The sequence below is a fragment of the Eretmochelys imbricata genome, chromosome 2, assembly GCF_965152235.1.
Source record: "Eretmochelys imbricata isolate rEreImb1 chromosome 2, rEreImb1.hap1, whole genome shotgun sequence".
Taxonomy (NCBI): Eukaryota; Metazoa; Chordata; order Testudines; family Cheloniidae; genus Eretmochelys; species Eretmochelys imbricata.
Genome location: NC_135573.1, coordinates 31,858,076 through 31,871,155, shown reverse-complemented (window position 1 = coordinate 31,871,155; position 13,080 = coordinate 31,858,076). Strand labels below are relative to the sequence as shown.

The 13,080-nt window shown below is 48.8% G+C and overlaps 1 protein-coding gene across 1 annotated transcript; it reads right to left on the bottom strand.

Moving 5' to 3' along the window:
* Positions 1-2,325: 2,325 nt before the first annotated feature.
* KCNV1 (potassium voltage-gated channel modifier subfamily V member 1) lies at positions 2,326-10,830 on the bottom strand. Its single transcript, XM_077808664.1, has 5 exons — positions 10,644-10,830; positions 9,774-9,894; positions 8,844-9,356; positions 6,153-6,679; positions 2,326-2,837 (listed from the first exon to the last, which is right to left on the bottom strand). The coding sequence occupies exons 1-5, from the start codon at positions 10,828-10,830 to the stop codon at positions 2,326-2,328; spliced, it is 1,860 nt and encodes a 619-aa protein (XP_077664790.1).
* Between the last annotated feature and the right edge of the window lie 2,250 nt (positions 10,831-13,080).

Sequence of the window (13,080 nt, the reverse complement as noted above, 5' to 3'; positions counted from 1 at the left end):
CTTACATGGAATGGATTCCCTCCCTATACATGTCTATTCTAAGTATGGCAAGCAGCGAGCTCCAATAGCTTTTTAGGCCAGACCGGACATTTATCATCATCTAGTCTGCCATTTTGTATAATGGGCCATACAACCTCACCAGTACTTCGTGCATCTAGTCCATTTCAATTGAAGCAGGATCAGACCCACTCTGGTCAACTGATTACTATTGGAACCAGTAGCCCAACAGACTTGTTGGATTGTTCCAATACCAAATTGCTGGCTAGAACTAGGAGGAAATGGTTAAGTTTTGTGTTGAATTTCTATTAGAGTTGCTTGCAAGAGTCCTGTAATTGTTTTCTGTATAATCTTGCAATGTAGTTTTTGTTCAATGGCTAGATAATCATATTAATAATTCAAAATAGGAGTTATTTAATGTTTCTTAAAAGCAACTTTGTTCATCCATTTATATGTCCTAAAAGAAAGTTTTATTTAGGTGTCCTGAATAATGCAGCAAGTCAGATTAGCTGCAGTTACTATATGGTTGTTTTTATGTGTTTGTTTAATTTTATTTCAAACACACACAGTAAACTGGTGCATATGTAATGCCGACAGACCCTGGTCGTCTATCAGCGAGATCGAAGCTGGGGCCTCTGGAGCTGAATGCATGAGCCTCTACTGCATGAGCTAAAAGCTAACTTGCTGTTAGCTAAGATGGTAGAGCAGACTCACTTTATCTCTCTTTCTAAGTGGTCTCAGTGCCACTAGATGGGACAGAACATCATAGTCAGAAGGTGTGTGGGTTACACATACACTTGTGCTTGTATTATCCATGAGAGTTAAGAAATCAAGGGGGTTTGAAGCTTTTGATTTAGTTTATCATATTGATGAATTATTTCTACAGGTACATTGTCCCTTAGGCAATGCAAATTAAATTTAAGCAACACTCCATTTTGCTAAAAAGCACATGGGGGGGGGAACTAAGGAAAGTTTAGATTTTTTTGTTGTCTAACTAGACCTATAACCCACCCTCTCACACCAAAAAGATCTGCATACAACATCTCATGAGCATTCCATAGTGTTTTTTTGGGGGGAGGGAGGGAGGACATGCATATATTTCATTTAGGATTTCTCTCATGCCTCAGTGACAACTATTAACTTATTTAGACCTGATCTTGGAGCCCTGAGCCACCCAAAACTCCTACTGATTTCTATGGGCTAAGCTGAAGCAAATGTCTTATTTCCTCTATGATTAAAAAGAGAACTTACGCTTTTTCTGATGTCAACCTGATGCTTTCAGCGAGGACTCAGTTAATTAAAATAGACTAAATTCTTCCCCTGGAATTTTTGATGCTACAGTTTCTAAATACAGGTTTTTTTAATTCAGTGTCACCTCAAAACTGAGAAAAGTGCTTATATAGACAAATAGAGGCAACATTTGTCTTGAACTCCATGATGGTAGCTTCTAGGCAGTGCCTCTTGATAGGCACAATACACAAGGATCAACCCTGGGGGGAGTGAAACAAAAGGCACTTTTGTGCTGCAGATGCTGATACAGACCCTGATGTAAGTTAGAGTAGCCCCAGAGGCTGCTCCAACTTATGGCTGCTTTTCCATGGCTGCCTATGGGCTGTACAGCAACCCAGAATCTGTATAATATAGAGCATCACGATCATACCTCTTTTTATCACCAGTCCTGGCATAAGCATGTGCCCTACACTGGGGCATGTGAGGGGGCCTGCTTATGTGTGCTTATGCTGCTCCTCAACTGGGGAAAATTCTCCCCCCAGCTTATTGTGGACTCTTTATGCCACTGATGATGCAGCAGATGGAGGCCAGAATGGGGACAAGGATCAGCCCCTGACTCTTGTTTATGTCTACAAACAATAATACATAATATAAAAGCTATCATAAATGTTGCCAGTGCTTTCCTCCGTAAGCTTCTTTCTTTTCAAGTATTTTTAATTCCCTCATTCTTACCACCAGAAAAACCTCCCCCCTTTTTTGTGGGGCGGGGGGGGGGGAGGGTGTAAAACTTTATTACTCTATGTTAGCAAAAACATAAGATTCATAGACAAATATTTGGATCATTATTTTACTTTGATGGATCCCTATATTTTTCCAGTTCAAGAACCAATTGTGAAAATTAGTTTCAAAGCCTCTTGGGAGTTCCCAGGTTTTGAATTATGCCTTTGGCCTACACTAGTTATCTTAAATGCACCAAGACAATAAAATTGCAAATTGAAGAGCAAATATGCTAAGAGTGAATAATGTAAAATGACAGCTGTCCTACCGTTCACTACTGCACCTTGAAGTTGTCTGTATGTTATACAAGACTTTATGAAGTCAAAACCAAAAATCATCTCCACCACTGCTCCTGGTGCTTGCTCTCTCTCTGCTTCTTAACCGTAACATATCCATGATACTGCGAGCATATATGTCTCGCAAATTAACATTGATATTTGAGTCAGTGGATGTGTTCTTTGTGAGCTTCTTTAAAGCTTCACGCTGTCGAAGAGCAGCCTCCTTTATCTTCAGCGTAAAATAACAAGCAGAAAAACGGTCATTTATTATAGCTATAGGCAAAGCCAAGACCAATATTCCCGATAATATACACATAAAGGCCACTACCTTGCCAGTGGTAGTGTCTGGTCTAATGTCGCCATAACCAACGGTTGTCATGGAAGTTGTTGCCCACCACCATGCACAGGGCACACTTGTGAAAGTTGTGCCAGGGACACCTTGTTCAACAAAATACTCCACCGTGGAAAATATAGATATTCCCACAGAGAGAAAAAGCAGCAGCAGGCCAACCTCCTCGTAGCATTGTGCAATAGTCATCCCAAGAGATCGCAAGCCTGGAACACAAGAAATGCTGTCAGTATGTTGATCCACGTAACTGTCTTCACACCTCTGTTAAGAAGCACTTGTTCTGAAAGCTAGACGCTTTGTGTTTTATGTTTCTGCCTCAGGAATGCCTTTATGAGAAGGCAATGCTGATTGGAGCACCAATGGGAAAACATGATTATTCAAGAAATAAAACACAGAGGTCTCTGATTTATGGTCCCTATTTTGAAATAAATAAAAAAAAGATATTGACATCCAGTATATAGATGAATAAGGGGCTGATCCTGAATCATATTAGAGTGAGGGGGAAGATGGGCAAAGACAGGAGTGGGAGATACACATCTCATGCCTTCCTCTCTTACGCTGGTTACTGCCAGCTCTGCCAGGTACATCCCTTCAGTTACAATGTTGTAGGAGTAACTTGTTATAAGGGAAATGATCCATTCAACTTGGGGGACTGGGATCTAGGCATAAGGAGATCACCTTTGTCCAACTTTACAAACCCCTTAGCCTCACTTGCACCCCTATTCAAAAGCTGGGTAGGTAGGGGAAGGGAGCATGAGTGTGCAGAGACTTGCACAGGACAAAGACAAGTGTGCACGTGTGGTAGCTCTTTGCCCCCCCCCCCCCAGGGTATGCAGTGCCCCTTGGCTGGCCAGTGCAGGGGTGAAAAAGCAAATACAATAACAGTGCAAAGGAAGAAATGCCACATGCACACAAATTAAAAACAAAATATATCCACAAAACAAGGCATCCTCTAAAGCCAGTTATGATAACTTGGATCTCTGTATTATATCTTCTTGATCACTGAGGATGTTATGAATTCTGACAAAGTGTTTCTCCCACTAATTTTTTAAATAATGAATATTGTTTTTATTTTTGAAGGGGAGAAATGCAATGCTTATAAATTACCCCCACTGAGCTCCAACTAAACCAAATAATGTTGAAAACTAAGGTTGAACTCATGCATTTTTGCATGTCTCAGACAGCCATTGGAGTCTCTGGGACGTTGAGACATAAATGTGTTTACGATTTCTTGTTGCTTTTGGGCCAATCTCTGTTTGCCAGTGCACACACAAAGGCCTTGGTTTGGTGCATGAACCTCAGAGAGTGCAATTGGGCTCTTTGGTTTTTGGAGAATTTTTCTTTTCCTCCACTCTACCTAGAGGTGAGACTGATACTGGAATACTGTACATAGTTCTGGTGTCCATATTCTAAAAAAAAGATGTTGAAAAATTGGAGAGGATGCAGAAATAAGCCACTAAAATTATCTGAGGGCTGGAAAAAATGCCTTACAGACGTAAAGAGCTCAACCTGTTTCATTTAGCAAATAGAAGATCAAGTGGTGACTTGATTGCAATGTATAAGTATCTTCGTAGGGAGCAAACACTAGGTACTAAATGGCTTTTTAATCTGGCAGAGAAAGGCCTAAGAAGAACCAGTGGCTGCAAGTCAAAGCCAGACAACTTCAAACTGGAAAGAAGGCACACATTTTTACAGTGAGGGTGATTAGTTATTGGACAAAACTACGAAGGGAAGTGGTAGATTCTTCATCTCTTGATGTCTTCAGTCCAAGGACGGATGCGTTTCTGGAAGATATGCTTTAGCCAAACACAAGTTATAGGGCACACAATAAGCATGTTCTCAGTGATCAGTGGGTGTCAGTGGCTGTGAAGGTTTTTTAATTTCTTACCATATGAAAGCAATTCTTTTCAAACGATTTCTACGGCCAAGGCAAACCATGGTTGCTCCAGCACAAGCACACTGAGGTTTAGCAGAAAGGCCATAGGGAGTCCTGCTTTCCTCTTGTGCGGAGGGCTGCAGTAACTTCTCTGTAGGTGCTGGGGAGTGCAGGGAGTGAGTCTTGGTAGCACTGCCAGTGGCACAAGGGGTGCCAGTAACGGTGAGTCTCAGTGAGGCAGAGCAGTGGCCCTGGCCCTATGTGCCACTAGGGCTGTGCCGGGGAAGTGCTAGGTCGAACAGATATATCAAATCCAACTGCTCAGCCCACACAGCCTGCTTTATGTCCCCTTTATGACCACATCCCTTCCCTTCCCCCCCTTCCCTCGGCCTTTGCAGAGGCATAGTTTTGTGTCCTATATGTCTTCATCATCCCCACCCACAGGAATCGTTTGGATCTGCCGTTTCTTCACAAAATGTGCAGAGCATAGTGAGCATTCCTCAGTCACACCCCACTACGCACAGCAGGGCTACCCCGGCCCTTCCCCCAACCTGCCCCGCCCTCATCCACTCCCCTGGAGTGGATCCCAAATTCAGTATCCCAAGGATGATGCCATACAGGTAGGTGACTTGACTTCTAGGTGGGAGGGAGAGATGTGATTATGGATGATCCCCTCTGTGTGCAGAACTTTCCATATTAATGACTATGTTTATGTATACGTTAGAATCAAAATGAAAAACCCTCACCATTTTGTCATCTTTAACTAACAGGAAGCAGGCTCCAGATCTGTATAGTGTATATTTCCATTCTGATTTACTAGGTTTATCTTAACAGTCTGCTCTGCAAGAAGACGAGAACTGTTTCCGACAACATTCAAATTATAGTGAGCTGCAGTTTTTGATTTACTGCTCTGAGCCTGGGTGACTGGTAAAACTTAAATATCAAAAACTATACAATTAACACCACGGCATTTAAGCTGTTTTGAGCTGCTTACATGTGTAGTTAAGTGGCATCTAATTCTGTATGCTAAAGAAATGGACTACTATTTTCAGTTTTAATGGTGAAGTGATACTTCAATCTCAGACTAGGAGAGTTATGAGGTTTTGATAAGATTAATTCAACTTTTTCCTTTCTATGACAAGAAATCACTAAATTCTATATGGGAGAGAGACAGGTGATGCTAAACCAATAGGATAATAATTTCCTGAATGGTTTTTAAATAAACATATGAAAGATAGAAAGGTGTGACCCCAAAATTCAAAGTGAAGTTCTCTAATGTCAACAATCGTCATTACAAACCTGGGGAATTGCCACTAGGAGCTGTCATAGGGTCTGCTACACTTCGACCTGCAGGTGTCATTCCATTCCCATGCTACCTCTGCTAGCTAGTGCACTAAAATTGCAGTGGCAGAAGTGGGGGACTAGCCACCTTGAGTGTGTACCTAGTGTTTTTGACCAACAGGTCATTTCCTTCTATCCCTTCTATGCAGATTCAGTTTTATTACTGTGGCAACAGCACCCTGGATAATCTGTAAGGGTTACTATGTGTCTGTACATTTAACTTGCTTGGTTAATTTCTTTTGACCTCTTATGGCCTGTAAAATGCTAAAACCAATACTGTGTTAAATCCATGAGCTAAAGGTACCTGTGGAATGTCTGCCCAGCTTCAGCATACGCAGAGCTCTGAGCAGCCTCAGCACCTGGACGATGCGCCCCACATTCTCCAGCTCTTGAGAGCTCTCCCCACCGCACATGCTCTCCACCAGCAGGGTGATGTAGAAGGGTAAAATGGCCAGCAGGTCGATGATGTTCGCCACGCTCCTCAGGAAGCTCCACCGATCCCGTGTGCACAGGAGCCGCAAGGCAAACTCCGCTGTGAACCAGACAATGCACACATACTCCAGGGCGTCCAGTAGTGGGGGCGCCAACCAGCTCAGCTCCACAGAAATCAAGGCCATGTTGGCAATGGACACGACAACAAAGGCCATAGAGAGGGTGCCAAAAGTCCTGGCAGCTACAGAAGAGCGAGGCTTCTCCAGCATCTCCCAGAGCCTCTGCCTGACATTGGGACAGAGACTCCCAGAGAAATCCTCTTCCTCATCCTGGGCATCCAGCTCTTCTGCATCTTTCTTGATATCCAAGGCTTCACTCAGTTCCTTCCTCCTGAAGTACCTGTGCAGGGAATCCAACCCAAAATATAAACCTTGAATAACAATTTTTGCACTATTATGGAAACTGCCTTTCACATGAAAAAACCCTGCAACCAGAGTAAATCTTCTTAAAGGGAATTTGATAACGTCCTGATACAGCTAATCCTTAACTTCAAGCATGTGATAAAGTGCTTTGTTGAGTTAGGGCCATAGAGCACATCCACACAGCCATTATGTTCCTGTGGTGCTCATTCATATCAGTGAGAGCTTTGAATGCGCCAAGATCAGGCCTACAGTTTGGGAAATTATGCCAGAACAAAGATATAAATATGTGCTTGGTACCACAAAGCTTTAGATATGTGAGTGTTCTCTTCCCCTCCCTCCCCCCTATATATATATATATACACACACACAGGGGGAGAGAGAGAGAGAGAGAGAGAGAGAGATTGGACATGATAACAGTTTTCAAGTACATAAAAGGTTGTTACAAGGAGGAGGGAGAAAAATTGTTCTCCTTAACATCTGAGAAAAGGCAAGAAGCAATGGGCTTAAATTGCAGCAAGGGTGATTTAGGTTGCCCATTAGGAAAACACTTCCTAATTGTCAGAGTGGTTAAGCACTGGAATAAGTTGCCTAGGGAGGTGTGGAATCTCCGTCATTGGAGGTTTTTAAGAGCAGGTTAGACAAACACCTGTCAGGGATGGTCTAGATAATACTTAGTCCTGCCATGAGTGCAGGGGACTGGACTAAATCACCTCTCGAGGTCCCTTCCAGTACTATGATTCTACTCTTAACGTCAGTGAGACTAACTGTGAGAGTAGGGAATGCTCATGTAAGGCTGGCAGAATCAGGCCCTATGTTTCTAAACCATCTTGTCATTTTTACTAATAATATTTTACTTATTTTTTATTACATTGCTTACAGTTGCAACGCTTAGAAGGGAGGTATATAATCCTTTATACAAAGGTTTGTCCAAAACATACCATTAGCTCAAGAACGTATTTTATTATACCTGTTATTTGAACCTTATTTAAACACTTAGGTCCTGATTCAGCAAAGCAATTAACCATTTTTATTGAGTAGTTACTATGGATTTTAAGCATGTGCTAAATGCTTTGCTGAATCAAGGCCATATTTATGGAACATTTTCTTCAAACAAGGAGATTACCAAGAAACATGAGACAATCCTTCTTTTCATATATACATGCTGGTAATCAGTACATTTATTGATTGCTGTTGATAGTCAAGCCTCATACCAAGGGATGTGGTGGATTTTCATCAGTCTTTAAATCAAGGTTGGAAGGCTTTCTAAAAATATGCTCTAGCTCAGACACAGGATAAGAGCATGATTCAGGAATTACTAGATGTGATTCTATGGCCTATGTTATGCAGTCAGACCATAATGATCCTTTCTGGCCTGAAAATCTATTAAAAAAATCAGTGAAATTGAATAGCACCTTGAAGCCATTCTGGAATAGATACTGTTGGACTGTCAGGCAGTGCAGGTGTGCACTGGTTTTTGTATCTCATTCATCTGATTACAATGATTTTAAGGTAAGCATTTTGGATTTTTTATTTATCATTTTTAGAACACCCCACACTTCAATATTAACAAATAAACCAGGAACCAAAATTAACCACAACCAATAGAATTAAAAGAATAAAAATATCCTAGCACAAACGTCACAGATGTCCATCTTCTCTGCCTTCTGCTTGTCCCTGTTTAACATTTTCATCTGCTGTCACTTCTGCCTCAGCCTGTCCCCCCCAGTGATTTCCTTCTGCCTCTTCCTCCTCCCACCCAGAACTCCCAGGGCCACCCTGTCCCTTTAGAGGAATCGATGCAGCATTTGCCCAGCCACTGTTCCAATACTGAATCTCATCATCCTGCCCCTAGTGCCAACCTGCCCTCTAGTAAGAGTCATCACTGACCTCTTCTAACCTTTTCCCTCCCCCGTCCAATATCCACTTATCCATGTAGTGGGAGTTGGTGCTGAGTTTGTGCAGCTCAGCTCCTTCCCCAGCACCCATCTACCCCTGTAAGAGCAGCTGATGCTGAATTCCTCCAACCCACACTGCTGGATCTCTTCCCTTCACAACCCAGGGCCTGCCTGTCTCTGCAGCAGGAGTTGATAGTGAGAGCATCCAGCCCACATTATTATTTTCCTCCTTTTCCCAGTGCTCACCTGTCTCTGCAGCAGGAGTCAATGCTGAGCTCGTCCAGACCCCAGTACTGGATCTCCTGCAGGAAGGAGAGGGCGCACAGCTGCTCCATCACATGCAACCTTCCTGTCTGGTAATAATTCAGGATGTAGCGAAATGCCTGTGAGCTCCGGTCGAAAAAATACTCGTTCTCCACCAGGTTGGCATCGTCGCAGAGCTCCAGGAGGCTAGAGGCTACATCCCGGGCAGCGGACACCACCATGGCCAGCTTGCCGAGCCGGGTGTCTGGGTAGCAAGACAGAGTTTGCTGGGACAGTACGAAGCGGCTGCCTCCCACATTGATGGTGAAACAGTCTAAGGTGGGGTCAACTTTCTGCAGCAAGGGCCCCTGCTCCTCCTCACTGCAGAAGACGCTGGACTCCAGGGAACCCAACGATGTGCTGTCCCCTGGTTCCTGTCCGGTTGTCTGGGAAGAAAGGGACATGCAGCAGGGAGGCGACTTCATCCTGCAGCTGCCAGTAGCAGCCCACGGTCTCCTATGTTAAAAGACACAGCAAAGGTGAATAGAAGACAGCCCAGTTTAGGGAAATGGGCCAACCCAGTTTTTAAGTGTATTTCTTTCATATAATTTCCTTACAGATTCAAGGGCACATTCCTGCCCCCACTTGCTCAGAGCAAAGCGTCCATCTCAGATAGAGCTCAAAAAAGAGACTGAAGTAGCCAAGCAGGATATACATCTGGTTAATAACAAATAATAATGATTCCTGAAATATGTTTACCTTGCATTGGTTTCACACCAATTGGAATTTGATTGATCATTAAGGGCTTGATCCAAATCCCATTAAAGTCAATGGAAAAACTCCCATTGACTTGGAAGGGCTGTAGATATGTCCTAAAATTTTAAAATTACATTGCCTAAAGGGTCATTTTTCATGCTAAGATTTATTTATTACCATAATGAGACATCAACGTAAGATCCAGTTGCTTTGAAATTTGGGATTGTAACTATATGTGCCTTCTTTGCAACTATCCAGGGGAGTATTGTCTTTAGCATTTTAGCATCATCATCATCACCTGTCTCTCAGACAACATTTGATGAGTCATAAAAGAAAGAAAGAAAAAAAAAGGGCAAATTAAGCATACCGCAACCCAGTAACTCATACCCTTTATCCAGCAACATAGCACCTCTCCCATACAGAACTGGAGATGTTAGCCTTCTGCTTTTCTGAGGTAAAGAGCTGGATGCCAACTATATGGAAACAACTCCACAGAGACTTTAGAGAGGAGGAGAAAGTTGTGCATGTTTTGTATTTAAGAATGACCATTAACCAAGGCTACATACGAAATAACCATTCTCTAAAATATCTGCATGCACCAGCTGGCCATCAAAGCTGCCCCTCTGTTTGCACTCGGTAGCAATAATAGACCTACTTAAAAAGTTAAGCAGCTGGAATGGCTAAAAGTCTAACGGGGTCGGTTAAAATTCCCCCGAAGTATCACAATTTCATCCTTATCATAATTTGTTACTTGCGATACAAGTGTTTTGAAAAGCCCAGTACCGCGCACGAACGCCTGTTGAACACGAGCCCGCTGCAAAGTTTTAAAAGCGGGCTTGCATCTGACTGAGACCTTGTCAAATCTATAGACATGCACGAGAGCATTCGCTGATGCGCCGCTGTCCCGGGGCTGGCGAGCAAGAGCCGGAGGGTTGCTCAAGGGAGGCAGAGCGAGAAACTCTTCTGCTCAGCGGCTCCTTCCCGAGCGCCCGGCGAGCTCGGCGGCGCGATGCTGGGCATAGAGAGCCCGAGCCAGCTGTGCCTTACCTGCCCGGCCGCCTCGCTGCGCATCTGGGCTGCTGCTGCTGCTGCTGGCGGCTCCTCTGCCCGAGTGGCTCCCTCGGCCGGGAGCGGGGCGCGGCGGCGCCGGCAGGGCTCCTCGCTGCCCGCCCGCGCCTCGCCACAGCCCCGCGAGCTCAGCTCCCGGGAGCGCCAGACCCGCGTTCCGGGTCATGTGCTGTGGGGAACTGTGGGGGGGGGCGGAATTCCACCGCCGCCGCCGGCCCCGCGGCTGGGGACCCGCGGGCTCCGTGTGAACGGGCCGCGCGCCGCCTGCATGGGGCAGAGTGGGGGAGCTGCGTGTCACCTCCCCGCGAACCCCACGGGCACTGCCCTAGAGCCCCCTGCCCCCTAACCCCACGGGCACTGCCCTAGAGCCCCCTCCTCCCTAACCCCCACGGGTACTGCCCTAGAGCCCCCTGCCCCCTAACCCCCACGGGTACTGCCCTAGAGCCCCCTGCCCCCTAACCCCCACGGGTACTGCCCTAGAGCCCCCTCCTCCCTAACCCCCCCTGGCACTGCCCTAGAGCCCCCTCCCCCCTAACCCCCACGAGCGCTGCCCTAGAGCCCCCTGCCCCCTAACCCCCACGGGTACTGCCCTAGAGCCCCCTCCCCCCTAACCCCCACGAGCGCTGCCCTAGAGCCCCCTGCCCCCTAACCCCCACGGGCACTGCCCTAGAGCCCCCTCCCCCCTAACCCCCTGGCACTGCCCTAGAGCCCCCTCCCCCCTAACCCCACGGGCACTGCCCTAGAGCCCCCTGCCCCCTAACCCCACGGGCACTGCCCTAGAGCCCCCTCCCCCCTAACCCCCACGGGCACTGCCCTAGAGCCCCCTCCCCCCTAACCCCACGGGCACTGCCCTAGAGCCCCCTGCCCCCTAACCCCACGGGCACTGCCCTAGAGCCCCCTCCCCCCTAACCCCCACGGGCACTGCCCTAGAGCCCCCTCCCCCCTAACCCCCACGCGCACTGCCCTAGAGCCCCCTCCCCCCTAACCCCCTGGCACTGCCCTAGAGCCCCCTCCCCTCTAACCCCCACGGGCACTGCCCTAGAGCCCCCTCCCCCCTAACCCCCACGGGCACTGCCCTAGAGCCCCCTCCCCCCTAACCCCCTGGCACTGCCCTAGAGCCCCCTCCCCCCTAACCCCCTGGCACTGCCCTAGAGCCCCCTCCCCCCTAACCCCACGGGCACTGCCCTAGAGCCCCCTCCCCCCTAACCCCCACGGGCACTGCCCTAGAGCCCCCTCCCCCCTAACCCCCTGGCACTGCCCTAGAGCCCCCTCCTCCCTAACCCCCTGGCACTGCCCTAGAGCCCCCTCCCCCCTAACCCCACGGGCACTGCCCTAGAGCCCCCTGCCCCCTAACCCCACGGGCACTGCCCTAGAGCCCCCTCCCCGCTAACCCCCACGGGCACTGCCCTAGAGCCCCCTGCCCCCTAACCCCCTGGCACTGCCCTAGAGCCCCCTCCTCCCTAACCCCCACGGGCACTGCCCTAGAGCCCCCTCCCCCCTAACCCCCACGGGCGCTGCCCTAGAGCCCCCTCCCCCCTAACCCCACGGGCACTGCCCTAGAGCCCCCTCCCCCCTAACCCCACGGGCACTGCCCTAGAGCCCCCTGCCCCCTAACCCCCACGGGCACTGCCCTAGAGCCCCCTCCCCCCTAACCCCACGGGCACTGCCCTAGAGCCCCCTGCCCCCTAACCCCCACGGGCACTGCCCTAGAGCCCCCTGCCCCCTAACCCCCACGGGCACTGCCCTAGAGCCCCCTCCCCGCTAACCCCCTGGCACTGCCCTAGAGCCCCCTCCCCCCTAACCCCACGGGCACTACCCTAGAGCCCCCTCCCCCCTAACCCCACGGGCGCTGCCCTATAGCCCCCTCCCCCTAACCCCACGGGCACTGCCCTAGAGCCCCCTCCCCTCTAACCCCCACGGGCACTGCCCTAGAGCCCCCTCCCCTCTAACCCCCACGGGCACTGCCCTAGAGCCCCCTCCCCCTAACCCCAACGAGCGCTGCCCTATAGCCCCCTCCCCCTAACCCCACGGGCACTGCCCTAGAGCCCCCTCCCCTCTAACCCCCACGGGCACTGCCCTAGAGCCCCCTCCCCTCTAACCCCCACGGGCACTGCCCTAGAGCCCCCTCCCCCCTAACCCCAATGAGCGCTGCCCTAGAGCCCCCTCCTCCCTAACTCCCTGGCACTGCCCTAGAGCCCCCTGCCCCCTAACCCCACGGGCACTGCCCTAGAGCCCCCTCCCCGCTAACCCCCACGGGCACTGCCCTAGAGCCCCCTGCCCCCTAACCCCCTGGCACTGCCCTAGAGCCCCCTCCTCCCTAACCCCCACGGGCACTGCCCTAGAGCCCCCTCCCCCCTAACCCCCACGGGCGCTGCCCTAGAGCCCCCTCCCCCCTAACCCCACGGGCACTGCCCTA